The 20,351-nt window shown below is 50.2% G+C and overlaps 1 protein-coding gene across 1 annotated transcript; it reads left to right on the top strand.

The window, feature by feature from the left end:
* The first annotated feature begins 593 nt into the window (after positions 1-593).
* Positions 594-20,146, top strand: KLHL17 (kelch like family member 17). The gene is made up of 12 exons (XM_088136761.1): positions 594-846; positions 6,345-6,604; positions 7,347-7,468; positions 7,703-7,924; positions 8,417-8,533; positions 9,391-9,604; positions 10,901-11,045; positions 12,515-12,682; positions 13,633-13,721; positions 14,892-14,965; positions 15,199-15,380; positions 16,023-20,146. Exons 2-12 carry the CDS (start codon positions 6,394-6,396, stop codon positions 16,249-16,251), a joined length of 1,773 nt encoding a protein of 590 aa, XP_087992887.1. The 5' UTR covers positions 594-846; positions 6,345-6,393; the 3' UTR covers positions 16,252-20,146.
* Positions 20,147-20,351: the final 205 nt, after the last annotated feature.

The raw sequence follows: 20,351 nt of genomic DNA, 5'->3' as shown, positions 1-20,351 counted from the left end.
TCCCGGGGCATTGCAGTCTCTCCCGCCGGCTTCCCGATCCGGGCAGTGCATCTCAGGGTTTGCCTAACTAGGGTTGACTTAAGCCACGGTGAGCGAGCGGGAGGGGGGGGGCGCATCCCGCCGGCTCCCCCTTGCAACCCACCTGGGCGACGTTCCCACGAAACGCGCAAGCTGCAAGGCGGTTTAGGGAGTTGTGGGAAAGCGGGCTCTTGGCGTGGGCTTGCAAAGACCCCCCCCCAAAGATTTTACTCAGCGGCAGCTCTACCCTCCGCGTGCTTTTCGTCTGGGTTGACGCAAACTTTACCCCCGCAGCGCTGCGAGTGTAAGCCTCTCGCTTTGCAATAAAACCTTGCCCTGCGCTTTCTGTTCAGGAGCCCCCGATGAGGAAGATGCAAGCCGATGGTGGCATGTTCCCCAAGCGGGGTTAAGCGACAGCCTCCTCCTTTGCAGGCACTGACATCACGGCTAAACCGTGGCAAGATCCCGTCCCTGTGCGCCGCGCGGCCACCAGTTGCGAATTGCGGCGCGGGCGGCGACTTGACACACAGCAATCCTCAACTCGCCCCTGTATTATTGCTGTGTAAACGAGGGGGGGGGCAGAGAAAGAAGCAAAAGTGATTTGTGTGGGAGAGGCGAGGAAGCGCCGGGCGCTGCTTGAGCGGTGCAGCAGGGAAGCGGCGGAGAGGAATTGCCCCCCTCCCGGATCCCCCCGCCCGCCCGCCCCCCCAGAGCTGGGAAACGGATTTTGCCCGGGCGAACTTTTTGGGCCAAATCCATCAATCTGGAGAACAAAGTGCCGGAGCAGGGAAACCACCTTTGCTGCTTAGCCCTGGAGGTTTCCGCTGGGTGAGTCTTGGGGGGGGGGGCGGGGGGCGCACGAACAATGCTCGGATGGAACAAAGGCGGCAGCTTCGGGCCAGCCTGCACCCGTCTGCACGGGGGGGCTTCCTCCCAGGGTCGTGGGGGGGGGTACGTGCACCAGCCGCTTGCAAGACCGTTGCGGGGAGCGGATCCCGAGCGTTGCGCCCCGGCTTTGTTGCAGACTGCGGGGAGACCCCCACCGCGTCTTTGCTCCGGGAGAGGACGGGGGGTGGGGGGGATAAATCCGAGGCCCGCCAGCTTGATCCCCCGGCCTGCTGCTCTCCTCGGCGCCGCAAAGGGCCCGCCGCGGTGCTCGGCGCTGCACCAAGGGAAGCGGGCGAGAGCAGAGTCCGGGGCCAAGCGCCGTCTGCAGCGATCCATCACGGGCAGCCGGGGGCAGGGAAAGCGCCGCAGTGGGGGCGCCCGGGCGAGCGCGCAGAGCTACCTGCCCCGCTGCTGGGGTGGGGGAGAGGGAGGGAAAGGGGGCTCGCTTGCGCGTTGCGGTGGGGAGCCGAGAGCCGCGGCGGCCTCCCGGCTGGGGGGTTATTTAAGGTGACTACTCCGAGCCAGACGAACGCAGTCCTCGGCTGCCTCAGCGACGCCCCCCCCGCGCCCGCCCGCCAGCCAGCCACGCACCTTGCTGATTTTGCAAATTGCAAAATTTGGGATGGAGGGGCCAGATTCTCCCGAGGAAGGTGGAGAGGGAGGGAGAGCAAGGGCGGGGAACGCCGACCCCCCCCCCGCTTTCCCCCAGAAGGAAGACGTCCGCACTGCTGCTAGCAAGAACAGATCCCATTGTTAATATCATCATAATAGCAACGACAGCAATCGTGCGGATCGAAGGAGACGTTTTCACTCCCGTTTCCTGTCCTTCCTTAAAGCTCGTGCAAAAAGCGTTTCTCTCCCCCCCCCTTCGCAGTGTGTTTGCAAATAATGTAGGCCGCCTCCAAATCCCTTAAGAGGGGTGGGGTGGGGGTCGTAAAGCAGGGAGGTGGTGCTTTCTGTTGACCTCCCCCTTATTTTTTTTTTAATGGTCCTCCTCTCACCCCGCGCCTCCTTCCTGCCCTCTAAAAATGGGAAAAGGGGGTGGGGGGAATGGGGACACAAAGAAATTTGACACTTCTTAGATCAGCTTGAATGGGGGGGGGCTTGAGCCCTCTTTGCACCTGATACTCTTAAGCTGGAAAGCAGAGAGGGATGGGATGAAGATGAATGGGGGGGGAGGAAAGTGCATCTAAATAAATAATGACATTTGATGGGATTGGGGTTTGGCCTGGATTTTTATAACTGCATCTGCTGGCAGGAAGTGGAGTGGCGCTCAGATAGCTGTGGCTAACACCCTGGGTCCTTCTGAGCTGGACTTTTAAAGCATCTTGATTGCAGCTGAAAGGGAGACAGACGGCCTCCCGGCTATTTAATGCACCAGCATCTTCCCCACCTCACCCCTTGCCCACCGCTTGGGTTTAAGGCCCCTCAAGCCTGAATTCTTTGAACGTGGGAGAGAAACCTGGCAAAAATCGGACCATGGAAGCCCCAGATATTGCCACGCCATCCAGCGCTGATGTAAACGAGAGCTCGTACAACCCCAAGGCGATTCCTGTTGCATCTCTGCATGAGTTCAGGCCCAGGGAGGATTTCTGCTGTGCACCTGAATGAGTCGCTGCTCACTCGTCCGATTGCCTTTTCCTAGGGCAGATTCTTATTCTTAGTCTCTAAGAAATGCAGGGAAGTTACTCTGAAGAGGTTGCTCGTGGAGTATTCCCAGGTGTCCTGGCTCTGACCTAGCTTTTCAGGCCAACCTGCCTCTACCAGGCGGATAATCGTGGGGCATTTCAAGTATCAAATGCAACCGGAGCAATCATTTTTGCTCAGGGCAAAGATGCTAAGCTGAGTGCGATCCACCTTGGTTTGAACCAGGGGTTTGGACAACTGGGGACAATTCGTGATGTCTTGAAAGCTTCTCCCCAGCCCTCGCTATCACAACTGGTGCGCTATAATGTCACATTTCTGGGGTGTTTCTGCTGGCAGATTCCCCACTTCTCCTAACAGAGTTGCCCTTTATGAACTTCAGCCATGCAGGGGGTTCAGGCAGATGTGCCGTTCAGAATTTGAGGCCTTGAAGGTCACCTAGTCCATCCCCTCCCTCAATACCCCTAAATGGTTTGACTGAGTCGACGGTCATCTTGAAGGGACTGAAAGCCACCTAGTAAAACAGAGAATTTCCAGGGCTGTAGCCAGTTGTATTCAGAAGGGATGTTGATTTGCCAATATTCCAATATTTAGTCACCAATTCACCTTTGTTTAGAATTTCTCCTGTTTATTTTTGTGCAAATTAGTGGCTTCTTCTGGCTTCATTTCTATTCCCTTTTCCCTGGAAGTTCACGGCGGCAAACAGGGAGAATCTCTCTTGTTTTCACCACAACCCCGTGGTGGGGCTTAGAGATGGCGAGTTCCCAAAGTCACTCCCCTCAGCTACGTGGCTGAGGGGAGACTTCAACCAGAGCCTCCTCAGTCCAACCCAGTTACCCTGCAACATAGTGGTTTGCTGTGAGAGAAGGAAAACGTTCGCACGGGAAGTAAGTTACATTGAACTTAAATTAAATTCATCTTAGTTTTTGTCCAGACCTTGCAAGGCCACTTAAGGATCTTGGCCTGAAAAATGGCGTACGTTCCTGTTGTGGATCAAAATGAATAAAAAAGAGGAAGAAAAAGCAAGTTTTTGTTTATAAGGGATCTACAGTTCCAGGGAGTTCCTTCCAAGCTCCAAAACTGCTTGTATAAGCTCTGAGATACTTTGCATGGCAAACGAGTCTAACGAAACAATTCCATCTTAAGCTGCCTGGAGGAAGGGGAAAAAAGGAGAGGGGGGGTTAAGCTGCATTTTATACTAGCTTCATGGTCTTTCTAAATTCTCAGTGATCTTTAGGGTCGTCGGGGGCTTCACACTGAAAATCTGGAGAAGAAAGAGAGAACCAAACTCAAGCAGGAATTTTATCGTGAACAACCCAACCTATAAGCAGTGCAATAGGAGTCACAATTAAATCACCTTGGGGTGTGAGTTTCAGCGCTGTTCAAAATCAGGGGCAATATTCGCATGATGGAGAATATTGGGGAAAGGGCATATGGCTTTGCTGCCAATCCCCCAGTCCCCCTTGGCTCAAATTCTAGCTTGCAAGCATGCGGAGACTCTGGGCCCCCGCCGCGCCAGGCACGCAAATGCTGCGTTGTGCTCTGACGATATGTCACAATCTCTGGATCAAGTGGGCGTGAAGTTGGTTTCACAGTCCTTTGAAATGTCCGGCCGAACTCTTACAGCTGTTTTCAGAAGCTACCTGTATTAGCAACAGATTAATCTTGGGCTTTCCGTCATGTTCTTTTTAACAACTTGGGCTATTTTTAGGTGAGCTGGAGGGCTGCGGAAGAGAGAAAGGAGAGGAGGAGGAGGAGGAGGGCCTGCTCCCTTCAAAAATGAGGTGGGAAAATTTTTTCCCAGCAGGAGTCGTTGAAGAAATGCAATGGAAAGATCAGGGCAAAACTTGGCTAATGGGAAATGTGAGACTAGAAAGGGCAGTGTATTACCGGTGTGCCTCTGAGCGTGTGTAGAATCCCTGCTCCCTCACCGGTGGCGGTAGGCTGAGCCAAGCATTACAAGGACGAGCCAGGGTGCCCCCTTTGTGGAATAACCTTCCCTTAAGGCAGGGATTCTTAAATTTTGCAGACGGGAGTAAGATTTGACACTTTGCCTGCACAGGTTTTTTTGTATTGCCCCTCCCTTGAGGTTGTTCAAGACCCCTGAGCTAAGGTGCAGTTTGCAGGCCTACTGGAAATATTTGAGTGTGTAGCTCCTCTACTCAACAGCAGTGGCTTTCTGAATTTTGATATCTTTTTGCGTTTCCCATTCTTTCCTACATTTTGCGGTATTTCAGAGGAAGTGAGAGGGGCCTTAATGTTCTGTGCAGGTGAGGCAGTGGTAGGTAAGTACTGTACGTGAAAGAAATGAGTTCAGTACCTTGGAGAGCTCCCAGAGGCAGAGACGTTGACCTTCTGAAACCCTGAGTTGGAATGAATCCTTCTGTTCCCTAGCTTAACCGGCATGGTTGCATTCTGGCATAGTTGGACGTGGCCAGGATGATTCTCGATGGCCTCCAATCCGAAGAGGAGATAACTGGGTAGTTACTGAAGCAATCTGGACCTTCTTCCTAGAACAAAGCATAGCAGAAACACTCTTAACAAAGGCTGACCCGTAATTGTTCTTCTCCTAACCTAGAATTTGTGTGAATTGTACCAGGGCGTGGGAAACCCAATTATTACGTCCTTGCAATCAAATTGCTGCAAGGGGGAGGGGGCTGCGGTCTGGCCTCCCCCAGGAATAATTACACCTTGAGCTTCCCCTGCCACGTCCGTTGCAAACATTCATTTCCGAGCCCGCCATGCGCTCAGCATCCCCCTGCTGTTGGGAGCGCCCCAGACGCCCTTGCACAATCGACGGTTGCGTGGGCGGCTCTCGGAAGCCGCTTCCGTTCAGTCGCTCGTCTTCCCTTCTTCCAGATGAAGATGGGAGTCCCCTCTCCTCCCTCGCAGAAAGCTCCCACCTCTGCTATTTTGGGCTTTTCCTCTGCCGAGAGGCTTAGAACCGCACTGCCTGGCGTCCATCTGTCAGTTGGGGGCAGCGAGGGAAGGGGGGGCTGGTTTTCCTTCCCACTTGGATGCTGCCGTCTGCTCTTTAGCACATTCTCGCCCCACTTTTTGCCAGAGGAAGCAAAAAAGGATTCCCCTCCCCAGCTGGTTATTTTTAGTTGCACGGTGCCCCTTGCAGTAGGTGTTTGGGAAGGGTCCTGAGTCCCAGGCAGGATTATGCCCGCGGCTTAGAGCCAGAATGCACGTGTGGGTGGATCTAAAGCGGGCCTGCTGCGTACTTTTTCGTGATTCCTTTTCATTATGATTAGCAGAGCACCCGTCCTTATTATCAGATGGGGTGTGGCAAGGAACGGCCTTGTTGCCCTTCATGGAGAAGGAGGTAATAGGGATATTACGGTTGATCGCACCATCAGCCAGATGTTTAGACTGGCTCTGGCATTTTTGTCCACCTGTCGAGTCCTTCCCAAGGGCCTGGGTTAGGCAGAGGCTGTTTGATGGAGCTAAAGGGATCTTTGCAGGATATCAGCTGTTCCAAGTAAGACTGCCTTTTGCAATGGAAGAATTATTATTATTACTATTATTATTATTATTATTATTATTATTCGGGCATCTTGCTTCCTGCTCGCCTTGTGTTTTTCCAATCGAATGCATCTATAAAACGCTATTGAATTGCCTGCTTTTTCTTCAGGAGCTTTCTTGGCCTTTTTTTTTTTTTAAATGATTATTTATTCCGACACATTCCCAGTGGCTGTGCCCGGCGGCCCCTTTCAGGTGAGTTGGCCAGGGAGAATTTAGAGCCGTCCGCTCGGCGGGCCGAACTTGCAACTCCCATTCCGTTTCTGCAGAGAGGCCGAAAGGGCGTTGCCGCGAACCAGGGGCGAGCCGGCTGCCGCCATGGAGAACGGGATGCAGCTCCTGAACCGGGACGGCCACAGCATCTCCCACAACTCCAAGAGGCACTACCACGACGCCTTTGTCTGCATGAACCGCATGAGGCAGCGGGGCCTCCTCTGCGACATCGTGTTGCACGTGGCCGCCAAGGAGATCAAGGCGCACAAGGTGGTGTTGGCCTCCTGCAGTCCCTACTTCCACGCCATGTTCACGAGCAAGTATCTCGGGGGGTTCTTCTTGGGGATAATCTACGTCTGACCGAAATTCAGCAGTAAACTCATTCTGGGGGACGTTCTATGACCTGTGCCCTTCTGCCACTAAAACTGCGTTTATTTAATTTGTCAGATTTCTAACCCACCTTTTCTCCAAGGACCAAAGATTAGATGGCCCTGGTCTTCTGAAGCATGGAAGCCCTGGATGTGCTCCAGAGCATGGGGGTCAGAAGAACACTGATGTTGTCCTGCTGATTGCTTTGGGTTTATCCTTGGCGTCCATTGTAGGTTTTTATGTTTGGATGAGGTGTTTTTGTTCTTAAGGTGTTGCGAGCCAGAATGGGTGGCCGTATAAACGTCATCTATGCAGCACTCCCTCTCTTTTCCAATTTTTTCGCCCCCACAGCAAGCCTAGGAGATAAGAAAGGGTTACAGGCCCAAAGAACCAGCTTCTGTAGCTGAGTGGGGAATTAATTTAAAATTACGAGCCGTGTTTGAAATCCTGGAGATTGCACCTTTCGATCTGTGGTTCTTGCCCTCTTTTATCTTTTTTAAAAGGAGAAGCAGGTCAGATGGAAGCTAGGCAATGCTTTTGTTGGCATTCCAGCCCCCCGGTTGGACCCGCTGACCTAAATGACTGTTCTGCCTCTGCCAGAGCTGCAGACTCGGCTTCTTGACCGGCCCCGGTGAAGGTCTGATGCCGGTCACCTGAAATCCATACAGGGTATCTCTTTGTTGCCGCAGATGAGATGAGCGAGAGCCGCCAGACTCACGTCACGCTCCACGACATTGATCCGCAGGCCCTGGAACAACTGGTCCAGTATGCCTACACTGCTGAGATCGTGGTGGGAGAAGGGAACGTCCAGGTAAGGCCTCGAAGAGCAGTGGCACAGGGTCCTCCAGGGACTTTCCTTGGAGCTATCCAGCAAGGGCTTGAAGTGGGCCTGCAACCCTTTTCGGGACGTGTGTGGTCATGATCAAGGATGTCCATTAAAAAAAGGGGGTCCCACCTGTCCTGGGATTTTTACTGGGAGAGAAGCGGCTGGTCGGCAGAACGCCTGGCCGCGAGAACGCAGCCCAGAGCCTCCCTTTCTTTTCAGACCTTGCTTCCTGCGGCCAGCCTGCTGCAGCTGAACGGGGTCCGCGATGCCTGCTGCAAGTTCCTGTTGAGCCAGCTAGACCCCTCCAACTGCTTGGGCATCCGGGGTTTCGCGGACACGCACTCCTGCAGCGATCTCTTGAAATCGGCCCATAAGTACGTCTTACAGCACTTCGTGGATGTCTCCAAGACGGAGGAATTTATGCTGCTGCCTCTCAAGCAGGTAAACGGCGGTGGGGCATGCCGGTGGGGGAAAAGATGCTGAAGGAAAGCGATTCTCAGATCCAGATGTTAAATTGCTAGGGTGAGACAGGAATCCCGTTGCACAGGTAGGTATGTGGGTATTTACTGCATTTTTATACTGCCACGCGCCCAAAGGACTCGAAGCGGATTCCAGAAAAGAAAAGGAGACATTTCCAGCCTCTAGTAACCTCTTTCTTTATTTGACCCTTCTCTGTACTGCTTTCTTACAAACAAGAGTCAGCCTTGACAGCCTCGTGGCCTTGCTGCTGCAAATGAACATTAAAAGGGCCTGGAGTCGTGTCCCTCTGCTCTCCCTCCCTTCCAGAAAAATTTCCCAGTCTTCGGGAAGACGAAAGCGATTCCCCCTTAGCAGTCCAGAGGGAGGGAAGGAGGACCCGTCGCTCGGAATTGTCTTCGTTCAAGCCAGTTCCGTCCTCTCGGAGTCCGAACTTCCAAACCTTCTTGTCGGCAGGTGTTAGATCTCATCTCCAGCGACAGCCTCAACGTGCCTTCGGAAGAGGAAGTTTACCGAGCCGTATTGAGCTGGGTGAAGCATGACGTGGACAGCAGGAAGCAGAATATTCCGCGAGTACGTGGCTTTCCGAGATAATTGTAAGCATTTGATGAAAAGACGTACGCTCTGGAACTACCCTCCTGAGGCTCACGGTTCATCCTGCGGGAACCATTAATACTCACGGAGGGTCTTTCCTTAATGCTTACAAATACTGCGTCCTGTTTCTGGAAGAGTTCCCCCCACCAACGTTCCCAAAATACTGATTTTTTTTTTTTTAACGTGCCTTTTTTGTGATTTCACATCAGAGGCCTTTCCCTCTTGTGGGGATCGTAAGTGTTTTTCCTGCACTCCCTGCTTGAGTGATGAACCTGCTTGAAACGATGGAGCTTGAAATGATAATAAAATCAGAGCTTGAAGGCTCCCTGGCCATCTGCTCTCATCTTGCCCCAGTGGGGTTGGATTACCCAGACTGATCATTCTTAGTCTGTTGGACGTTGGGTTGGCTGGGGATTTGGGGAGTTGTGATCCCCCGCCTAGATGTAGGACCCAGAAGCAGTGGAAAGGTACAAGGTGGTGTCTTTGCGTCCTTCTAATTCTCTCTCCTGATTCTTGTATTGCAGTTATAGTTCTCAATACTTCCCGAATCGTAGAGCTGAAAGGTTCCTTAAAGGGCATCTAGACAAACTCTCTTGATAGAGGGACATCTCCCTGGTGGAAATCCACCTTCTCCTTAATGAAGCAGAATCTAGTGCTTGAGGGGACTGATGTTTCTGCAGCTTCTCATCCATAAGTTCTTTCTCACCCATAGTGCAAGCGAGAATTAGTCTGTTCCACGCCCAACGTGACAGCCTCTTGGTTGTCTCATGTGGGCCTCAGCTTGGTCTCCTTCTGGACTTTCATTCTTCCTCCCCTCCCGCCTCCTTCCTTTTCAGCTCATGAAGTGCGTCCGTCTTCCCCTGCTAAGCCGGGATTTCCTCATGAGCAACGTCGACACCGAACTGCTGGTGCGCCACCATTCTGAGTGCAAGGACCTGCTCATCGAGGCCCTCAAGTACCACTTGATGCCCGAGCAGAGGGCGGTCCTGAGCAACAGCCGCACCCGTCCCCGGCGCTGCGAGGGGGCGAGCATGGTGCTGTTTGCTGTGGGTAAGGCCCGGACGATGGAGCAGTGGGGGACGAGGGCAGGAAGAGGAGGGATCACCGGCGGAAGGGACCTGTCAGCCTTGCGAGGTAGTTCAGACCAGAAGCACACCCAGAAGTACTAGCTCTAACTTTATTGTCAGGTGGCATTTAACAGAATCTTGCAAGTCTGGAGGTACATCTCTCCCACCTCACCTTTACAGCCCAAGCAACTAGGGAGGGTCCCTTCTGAGACGCTTTCCACGCCCCCATTCCTTCTGCAGGCTCAGCTGCTGCTTATCTGACCATTGCGTAGTCTGAGATGTTTACCACAGCCCCATTCCTTCTGCGGGCTCAGCTGCCGCTTATCTAACCATTGCCTAGTCTGCTGCTCTTTCCCCATCTCCCAAAGTCATTCCTACATACCATTACAGGACCAGACATGGAGAACAGCTGACTAAAGTAACCGTGCACCCCCTTTTTGCTTGCAGGAAGATTCTGTTAAGGTGGCCTGCCTTGGGGATGGGTTCATCATTCCTGGAAGGGCGTAGAGTGGCACTCTTGAGGCTGTGCTTCCGAATATGAGTGGGGTCAACCTCAAGGCCACTTTTATTTAAATGCTATTCCCATGTTCGTTGGCTACTTTAGGGCAGAGTGTCCAAGCTTCCAGGAGTCGCCTTAAATGATTCTTGATTTGGGGACTGCCAGCTGGATAGATGGCATTAAAACCCCCACATACTCTAGATTTACCCAACATTAAATGATTCTTGGCTTGGAGACTGCCAGCTGGAAAAATGGCATTTAAACCCCCACATAACCTAGATTCACACGGCCTTATTCTTGGTTTGGAGGCTGCCAGCTGGACAGGTAATACAAAAGCAGATGATCCAGATTCAGATATACTCTTCTTGCAACCAGCTCGCCCTGGTTCCTGAATGAACCCATTTTCTTACCCAGTGGGCTGGGTCTGCACAGCAGGTTAACCGACATTGTGGAAGTTGCTAGCACAGTGTTTCTCAACCTTGACAACTTCATAAGATGGGTGGACTTCAACTCCCAGAATTCCCCAGCCACACATCTTAAAGATGAGAAGGTTGAGAAATACTGTGTGAGATCGTTCCGCTGGGAAGAAGCAAGGAGAGCAGGCAAGATGTCCAGAACTGACGGAGGGGAAAGGTTGGTTTCCCAGCTTGCCCTCGTTCAGAATTCATCTCGCCACAAGCAGGGTTTGTCCCCAAGCTGGTAACTGCGTTGAGTTTGAGATGCATCTTCCCCATCCTTAAGAATAATTGCCACGTTTCTCCCTTTCTCTCTCTCCTGCAGGAGGAGGCAGCCTTTTCGCAATCCACGGGGATTGCGAAGCCTACGACACGAGGACCGACCGCTGGCACATGGTTGCTTCCATGTCCACCCGCCGGGCCAGGGTGGGGGTTGCGGCAATTGGGAACAAGCTCTACGCCGTGGGTGGGTAAGGAGGACTCGCCCGCCAAGGAGGAATCGCTGCAGATGCTCCTTGAGTTGATTTTTAGATATTTGGATTGAATGGCTTGGACGAGTGAGGAAAGGATGATGATGCGAGCATCTCAAAAAAAAAAAATTGCACCGACAGGGTCAAACCTAGAGAAATATAAAGCACCCAGGGTTTTGGAGGTCTCCTGGGTGTCTAAGAGATTGTCAAGCAGGCCTCCTTAGAGGGGTACACTGAATACAGCCCAGCACTGAAGAAGCCCTCTCTCCCAGCTGTTGATTTTACCTTATTGGGTAGGGCCACAGGAAGAAAAGTGGACGAAACAGGGAGGGTTCATAGCAGAGGTTATATGGCTGAAGCAAGAAGGCCTTTTAAAGAGAGAAGGCATTTGGCCAGCCTCCAAAGGGGAAGTATTTGGTAAATTTCAGCTCAAGTCTAGGTTAGGGTCAGGACATTGGCTCACGATCAGAATTGGTGCTAAGTTAGAATCTGATTTTTTTTAAAATCTTCTGAACAGAATGAGAGCCATCCTGGACGGCATTCCCTGGTGAGCCCCATTTGATCCCGAGAAATTGTAGAAGAGCACAAGAGGGTCACTATCTCTCTTCCAACATCTTGACTCCCACAGGAGCCAACGGAGGAACACCGTGTAGAATTTACAGAATTGCAGAATTATAGAATTACTACTGTTATTGGGGTTTGTTTTATGGGATTGTTATCTATTTTAACTGCATTATAGAAAGAGGAATATGAGCTGCTTCAAATGAGTTGTAGAAAAGAAGGAAGGAGGGAAGGAAGGGGAGGGGAGGGGAGAAGGGAGGGAAGGAAAGGAAGGAGGGAAGGGAAGGGAAGGGAAGGGAAGGAAGATGGATGGATGGATGGATGGATGGATGGATGGATGGATGGATGGATGGATGAAAAAATGGATGGATGGATAAATACAAATGGAGGGAAGGAGGGAGAGAGAGAGAGAGAGACAAGTAAGTCTTGTGGCAACGAGTTCTAAAAAACCCTTGAACTGCTGTGGAAAGAAATGCTTATTTTTTGCTTGCTCGGGGTATCCTGCATTATGGAATCCCTTCTTCCCTCAGTCCCTTTTCTCCAACTTCTCTCCCCGTGGATTTTTTTCCCCTAAGAAAAAGGGGAGCAAATCTTTGCCACAGCAGATGGCAGCACTTAGCCAGCCTTGGCTGATCTCCGAAGCCGAAGCGCCAGGAAAACCCAGCGTGAGATAGATCGGAAAGTCAGTTAAAGCAGAACCCAGATCCCATCTCAGAAGTAGGCAACGTCAGGTCTTTTCCACGTTGCAGTCAAGAGAGCTGTGTGGAGATAGCCAGGGGCCATCTCACTTTCCTTCGAGGAAAACGTCTCGGCTTCTGGACCATTGTCAATAGCCTTTTCTCATTCTCTTCCAAAGTTTTGCTTCAATGTTGTCATCCTTTTTTTAAAAAAAAGATCTCTCTCTACAGTTACGACGGAACGTCCGACTTGGCCACTGTGGAGTCGTACGACCCCGTCACCAACTCGTGGCAGACGGAGGTCTCCATGGGGACCAGAAGGAGCTGCCTTGGGGTCGCAGCCTTGCATGGACTCCTGTATGCTGCTGGAGGCTACGATGGAGCATCATGTCTGAATAGGTAAAGGCTACTTAAAAGCATGAGGATCTGCCAGGTTTCCCCCATCCCAACCAAGATCTTGGATCCTCTTCTACAAAAGTATCATCATCCAAACACCTTCAAGACGAATTTCTCATTTTTCAGAGGACCCAAATGTGTGTAAATCATCATCCAAGTCATTTTGATAGCAACATACAAAAGAGAGAGAGAGAGAACCATATATCATGGAAGAAGCAATGCCCTAAAATCCACCTTTGGTCCCCAAGATGGGTTTTATACTACAACGACTCTCTTTGGGACAGAAGTTGATATATTCATTTTGTTCTGCAGGACGTTGGTTTTTATAGACATCCATGTTGGTTTCAATTATATCGCAATGGTTTGCTAACTAACCAGAGATAGATATTGTCCATTTTCACGATTGCAAAGGGAAGAAAAGCCAACTTGGAAGGACACCAATTCTCCTTCAGTTTTACAACCATCTGAAGAATCTCCCTCTCTATATTGGAATAAGCATTTTATTAAGTGGAGCGTTAAGACATTTGGGACGTGTTTACCGGGTTATATGTTTGATTTCTCTTTGTTGCTTTATTTTCTCATTAACTGAAATTTTGGTCATTTGAGGGTAATATGATTGGATATACATGTAAGATTAGCTTTGATTACTCTGTGACAAGTTTCTTCTTCTTTTTTCTTTTTCTTTTCTTCTGTTTTTACATGTAAAAAAAGAACCTTTGAACGTTTGTTTTTAAAGCCATGAATTCTTAAACAAATTCATCAGTTAAGGTAGTAAGCAAAAATAAAACTGCTTTAAAACAAGTCATGGACCTTTAAGTCTGTAATGAACAGGATCCAACTGCCCCACCTAAAATCATCCTTATTACTTTCCAATCTTTTGCCTTTTTAAAATTGAACCATCTCTTGGGCCTTAAGAGTGACTGATTCTGTTTCTTTCTCTTGATATGTCCCAGTGCTGAAAGATATGATCCACTAACAGGCACCTGGACCAGCATCACTGCTATGAGCACCAGGAGAAGATACGTCCGGGTAGCAACATTAGGTAAGACCAACTTGTCCCAAAATATCTGCCATTTTAAGGAGACGAGATGTTGTGGAATTCTTGGGGCCTGGGAACCAGAATGGACATTTGCAAAACTTTGCCAAACGAGAACGGTTGGATATTCCATCCGTCTCTGTTAAACACGTAATGTAATGGGATGTGGGAAAGACCTTGGGAGACTGGGACAAGAGACGCTACCTAGATAAGAGATGGTATAGCCCACAGATGGATAGTGGATGGAGCAAGAGAAGGGACCTTCCTTGTTTCTTGGGCTGTAAAGGAGACGGTGGGAGAATTGTCCTTTCAAGCTTGCAAGATTCTGTCCATGTAGCTTTACAATAGAGTAGAATTAGCTCATTGGGTCGTGGGTCCTGTCTGGTCTACCTAGTAAGGCTGACAGGTAGCCATTTTTGATTGAAAAAGAGTTAGAAAGAGGATCAGAGAGACTGTGGAAGATTCCTATCCTCATTCTGTGGAATGCCTCCTTGGAGGGCATGTTTTGTAGCTGATGGGGTGGGTGGCGTGGCTTCTGAGGGGCATGGCCCTTCTGCTCCAGTTTGCCAGGTTTTCCAAGCGCTACTCATCTTCCTCCCCTGCACTTCGCCTCTTGGAAAGTAAGCACCCGAGTTGCCTTCTCTTGTTGGCTGGGCTCTGTCGGCCACTTCCCTGCGTGATGAACTGCCAAGACACAAGTGGGAACTGGTTCTGATGGCCATGCAAGCGTGGCTTTCTGAGAGCGGCTGAGACTTTTTGGCTGCTGCCGTGAACTAAGTCTTCTCCAAGCTTCATTCTCACGGAGTTTTCTTTAGCAAGATTTATTGAGAAGAAAAAGACGTGGTTACAAGGATCCCAGCAACCGAACTCTTTTCAGTTCAGAACCACTGTATCCCCAAGAACATTAGGGTTGATTTTCTTTCTAACAGCCTTCCAAGATCTGACAAGAAGGCAGGTCTTCTTGTTGATAAAGGGGAAGCTTGCAGCTGGCTGTTGACATGACATCTCCAGAACCTTTTCTGTCCAGGAATCAGCCCTTGCATTTGCACGCTGAATCCATTGGAAAGACATCAGTTTGGGGAAAGCTGGCAGCAAATCTTTAGTTTCTACTTTGGATGGGGTGCCTCTGCGTGCTCCCTTAAGGTTGCTTTTTCTTCTTCTGCTCCTCCGCTGCAGATGGCAACCTCTACGCTGTTGGAGGATACGACAGTTCCTCACACTTGGCAACTGTGGAGAAGTATGAACCACAGGTAAAGGGGAAAAGGCAAAACATGGGCCATATTCTCAGACCTCCCCTCCTGCTGGGGTGGCATGACCACCGAGGGAGAGATGGAGGCTTGTGAGTAGCAGAGGAGGTAATATCTGAAGAAACTCTGGACCCTCAGGTGTGTCTCTTACGACTCTAAAAAAAGGGGAGGAGGATTTTATGAAGCTGATTTACTCTTTTTGTGAACTCTCCCCTTCTTTGTCTCTTCCCTGCCAGATCAACACGTGGACGCCGATTGCCAACATGCTCAGCCGCCGTAGTAGTGCAGGCGTGGCAGTCTTGGAAGGGATGTTGTACGTGGCCGGCGGGAACGACGGGACCAGTTGCCTTAACTCAGTGGAGCGCTACAACCCCAAAACCAATACCTGGGAAAGCGTCGCCCCCATGAATATCCGGAGGTAGGGAGAAGAATCCAGAAGGACGTTGGGTTCTCTTGCTTCCCACCAAATCTGGGCCTCTGGAAATGTTGGAAGTGGGATCTCCAAGCCTTAAACCCACCGCTTCAACAGAAGTGAGTTGGGAAGCAAATAGAGACTTTTCCAGAGCCTAAAGTGCAGGATTGTTGCCACTGAAGCGGTTGGTCCTGGCTAGTAATCTAGCGCTGGCATTTTGCACCGGCTTGTTGCAACCACTGTAGTTTTAGTAATGTCACAGAAATGGTAGATGAAGCCGGGGGAAAGCATTCTTGCTTCTCTTAGGCGAGAACAGAAGAAAACCAGGATTCGGCTCCAAACACGAGTAGATCTAGAACCCCCCATGACTAAACTACAGCATATGATGATAAAGAATGGGCATGAAGGCCATCTGAGGGTTGGCAAAATTGTGGGGAAGAGCTTTTGAGATTCTAAAGAAACCATCCGCGGGATAGTTTTAGAACTCCAAAGAAAAGCAGAGAGAGGAAGGAAGCCTGTGGTGGAACCTGAAGCCACCTCTGCTCCAGGACATCCGTCTTAAGTGAGTCCTATAGGGTTACGTTGCCCTCTGCGTAAGATCCAGCTGCTAGAGTTTGGCCATAGATGTAATCCTCTTTGTTTTTTCAGAAGCACCCATGACTTGGTGGCCATGGAAGGCTGGCTCTACGCCGTCGGTGGGAACGACGGGAGCTCCAGCCTCAACTCCATTGAAAAGTACAACCCGCGGACCAACAAGTGGGTGGCGGCCTCGTGCATGTTCACCCGGCGTAGCAGCGTGGGTGTGGCGGTGCTGGAACTCCTCAACTTCCCACCCCCTTCCTCGCCCACCCTGTCGGTGTCCTCGACGAGTCTTTGACGAAGAACCCCGTCGTTCCTCGCCTCGAGCGGACTGCAGCGTCTGTGGGAGCGCGAAGCCGGCTTGGTCTGGCCCCTGCGGAAGCCGCTCTCTGTAAAGGGGGTGCTGCACCCAGACCATTGTGGTCCAGACACTTTCCCCAGGGGCCCGTTTCAAGAGGGGATCTCCTTAAAAAGAAATAATAGAGCAGAAGGAAATAGAAAACAAGAACTCTCTGCGTGTCCATCGTTGATTTCGCCATAACTAGACCGGTGCCGCCTGGTTCTCTTCGACCAGACTCAACCACCTTCGAGTTCCATGGTTCAGCGTGATCGCCGGATTCATCTCATGCCACAGACCGAGATTGGCAATGACAAAAATCCAGAAACGGGAACAATCTAAGCCAACTACGCCGGCAATGGGGTTATTGCGTAGGCTGTGCCAACAGCAGAATCTAAGCTGTGAACGTCACAATTAGCCAAAAACTTCTTACCAAACTTACAGTATACTGTCTGAAGGTGAGGAGGCGAGGCCTCTCACTTGGTGTCTATCGAAAGAGATGCCTTAACCAGAAACACAAAACAGGGCTGAGATGATCACAGATCCTCTCAATGTTCTCCATGTCTTTCCCATCGATCGATCGGCCAGCTCATCTGCTGCCAGTTCGGACATCCCCTTGCCATCGGTTCCGGCACGCGTTTGGAGTTGTGCCCACGGGGTCGCTCAGCGCCTCATCCGAACTGGGAAGAAGTTGGTCAAAGTTAGGGCTGGTGCTTTTGTGAGTCCACTGTGGACAGTGTGGAGTGGATTTTATAGTTGTATGGGCGCTCGTGGCGTTGCTTGACTGGCTCGCCTTTGGCTTCCCTGCTTGCATTTGAACACTGAAGATGAGGGCCTTTTAAACTTATTTTTCAACATTTGTCAGTCAGTCTGCTGCCTGCCTTCTTCCTATTTATTTACTTATTTATTATTTAAATTAGAGGGTTTGCCGGACAGGAAACGGCTGCTACGGCACTTTGTTAATCTACTGTGAGTTAAAGCAGTGGGCGCCATGTACTGAAGTGATTGCCTGCTTGGGGAAACCTTGTGCAAAATATTCTTGTGAATTAACCAAGGGAGGCCTAATAATACAGCCTGCCTTTTGAATGGACAAATCTGGCATTCTGCATCTCATCTTTTTGGCCCTACGATAGGCCAGACGTTTGTTCCAGAGCCTCGTCCAACAACTCCTGTCTAAAAATGGTCTGATTTCAGAGTATTATCTTACAACGCTCGTTCCTTTAAGTGAGTGTGAAACTACAGAATACTGCTGCGTAATGTGGATTTTGCTCTCAAAGCGCTAACAAGGGGGTAAAAAAAATTCTTACGGAGGGCAACATGGTGCCACCTAATTTGGAGGAATTCTTTTTCAAGCAAGAAGATGCACTCGCGTTGGAGGACTTGCCTGGGAACGTCGGCAACTCTCGTGTTGACCCAGCACTGAAATCAAACGTCTTGAATTGGGTTTGGACTGCAAAGCCCAGCTTGGATGCCAACCTGCCATGAAAAACTTTGGGGGGGGAGGGAGAGGAAAGGAAGTTGCTTGAAGATAGGTTCCACTGCGTTGGATGACATCGTCTTTGCAGTTTGGGCGCAAAAGTGAGGATTTTGAGAGACCATCTGGGACGACGGATAAAGCTCTCTGCTTTATCCCACGGTCACCCAATGATCCGAGCTGACTTTATCGGTTACCGCTCTGCTGCTTCTGTTTTCTATTTTATTTATTTGTTTGTTTGGCCACCGGTTTTATCGTGGCAATAGCAGGCCAGTTTGCAGCGATACTAGGTGGGGCTGGGGTGGGTTCATCACCCCTCTTTCCTGAAGGGAGTCTGTCTGTGTCGAGGGACCTCCAACTTGCAAGCTTAGGAGCTTAATAATTAGAGGCAACTTCAAATTCGCCCCAGGTGGCCGCGTTTCTGGGTCAGGATCCACCCCAGAAGTGCTGCCCCAAAAGTCAGGGTGCTAACAGCAAAAGCTGTGGGTTGGGTTCATATATCAAGCCATGGCTGAACATGTCCTTCTAGGACTAGTCCATAAGCCCATGCTTTGCAGACCACAATTGTTGAGCTTCCATAGCTGGCTAAGCCACAGCCAGATTGTCTAATGCTTGCCATTTTTGTTAGCAGAACAGCTTATGGATCCACACCTTCAGTTCTCCAACCCATATGGCCATGGCTGGGAATTCTGGGAGTTGAAGTCCACCCATCTGGACTTCAGTTTGGGGGAAGCTGGCGTGAAACCACCTACAGGACTTTAGTCAACAAGCATGGTTGTGCGACCTACCCCCAGGGGTGAATCCAAAAGCCAAGATTTATCCCCACTTTGTTGTGTCCATGGTTGAGATTGAAAAGCATCGTTGGTTAGCTTTTAAGGGACGTTTGCAAAAAGACAGTTCGAACAAGCATTTCCGTAAAACTGTATTACTTTCCTAGCTCCACTGGTATCGTGCTCAGCCTTCCACCCAGATGCCCGCATTGGAGAGCAAGGTGGACCTTGGAGGAAAAGAGCTTCTGAACGTGCTTTTCCAAAACCTGAGGGCTCTGGGTGAAAAAGCTTTTATCAGGGTTTTACCAGTTGCATTCATTTTGGGAGATTTGTTTTCGTGGTGTTTTATTTTTTTTTTACAAGTGCCTTCACTTTGCTTTTGGGGTCGCTCGGTGGGCCAGATTACATGTGCCGAGCAAAGCCTGTGGGATCTCCTCTGCTAGTTTCATCCATCTGTGCCGGAGTGGGGTAGAAAAGGCTCGCCATCAGAAAATGTCGATAAAATGCCTTTTCACACCTACAGTCGCGTGCAGCCCAAAGATGATTCAGTTGCAATGCTTGGAGTTCCTCCGAGCAATCTCCATTTTCAAGGTCTCCGTGGTCCCCAGATCAGACGTTCCCAATTTGTCGTGGGAAACGGGTTACAAACGCCAGAGATTTTTGCCCCGAGATTTATCCTTAGAGAAGGCCTACCTGACTTTTCTCAAGTAGCTTCTGAATTCCTGGCCTGAGGACCACAGAAGGAAAAAGGGAAGTGTCACCTGTCAGATTTGCTCTTCACACCCCTGAAGCGAAAATGTGTAAGGCGGAAGAAAAGCCTTGCTGCAGTGAGTCCCTGAGACCTTCCTTTGGGGGTGTGGGAGATGACTTTTTTGCAGAGAACTTACTTGGGTCAGGGTCACTTCATTCCTGGAGATGGGAAGGGACCAACGGATGGGATTTTTCATCCTTTTTGCTAGAGTTCAAGTGGCATCTGGGAAGGCACTGAGCTTTGCAACCATAGAGGATGATGTGGGCTTAACAATGAGGAAGAAGGAATTGCCAGCTGTTGTCCTTGTTAAAGCCTTTTTTGCTCACTCCCTTTTTCCCCCTTCTTCCCAGTTCAGCCTAAAGCCCTTTGAAGTTCTTCCCATCTGAAGTACATTAGTGCATTAATGGCCAACCCAAGTCTGCTACAGTTGGGGACACTTTGTCATTCAGAATAGAGCTTGTATTCTGTGTGTAGCAAAAGCTGCTGGGAGGAGAAGGAAGGAAGGAAGGAAGGAAGGAAGGAAGGAAGGAAGGAAGGAAGGAAGGAAGGAAGGAAGGAAGGAAGGAAGGAAGGAAGGAAGGAAGGAAGGAAGGAAGTCTGAACTTCCTTGTTGCCCCAGTGCTCTTCTAGAAATACAAACTCTGATCTATCCATGGTGCAAATCCCCAGCTTATTCACCCTAGGTTGGAGAAGCCTTGTTTGGGGGGGGGGGTAATTTATCTGTATATGTGTGTCAGATTTATTTATGTGCTGTTAAATGTCCTCTTTATTTTGTGTTTCTCCATTTTTGCACTATAACGAGGGGGAAAGTATGAGCAATACAAGCCAGTGTGTAAAATAAAAAAAATAGATTTTTCTTGACTATCCGACGCCGCCTCGGTTTGTCTCCCCTGCCCTGATTTTAGAGGTTGCTGTCAAGGCAACAGCTTCCTGCCCATGCGATGTGGTCCAAAGTGGGATTGTGACTTTCAAACAGGTATGCCCGGTATGTCTGCACAGAAATGGCTGGTTCCATGTAGAAATTCCCTCCGTGCAGCAGATCTGGTGGTTGGGCACGAATTTTAGC

The sequence above is a fragment of the Python bivittatus genome, unplaced genomic scaffold (assembly GCF_059951505.1).
Source record: "Python bivittatus isolate LINGU-HERP-01145 unplaced genomic scaffold, Pbiv_v1 ctg000090_np1212, whole genome shotgun sequence".
Classification (NCBI taxonomy): Eukaryota; Metazoa; Chordata; class Lepidosauria; order Squamata; family Pythonidae; genus Python; species Python bivittatus.
The sequence above is the reverse complement of the archived record's forward strand: the minus strand, read 5'-3'. Positions and strand labels throughout refer to the sequence as shown.

What these genes read in the sequence shown, in the direction of transcription:
- KLHL17 (XM_088136761.1), top strand. Translation starts at nt 6,394, where the DNA reads ATGGAGAACGGGATGCAGCTCCTGAACCGGGACGGCCACAGCATCTCC. An exon ending in AAGCTCTACGCCGTGGGTGG is followed by an intron (nt 11,046 to 12,514) that starts GTAAGGAGGACT and finishes CTCTCTCTACAG; the next exon opens with TTACGACGGAACGTCCGACT. An exon ending in CGTCCGGGTAGCAACATTAG is followed by an intron (nt 13,722 to 14,891) that starts GTAAGACCAACT and finishes CCTCCGCTGCAG; the next exon opens with ATGGCAACCTCTACGCTGTT.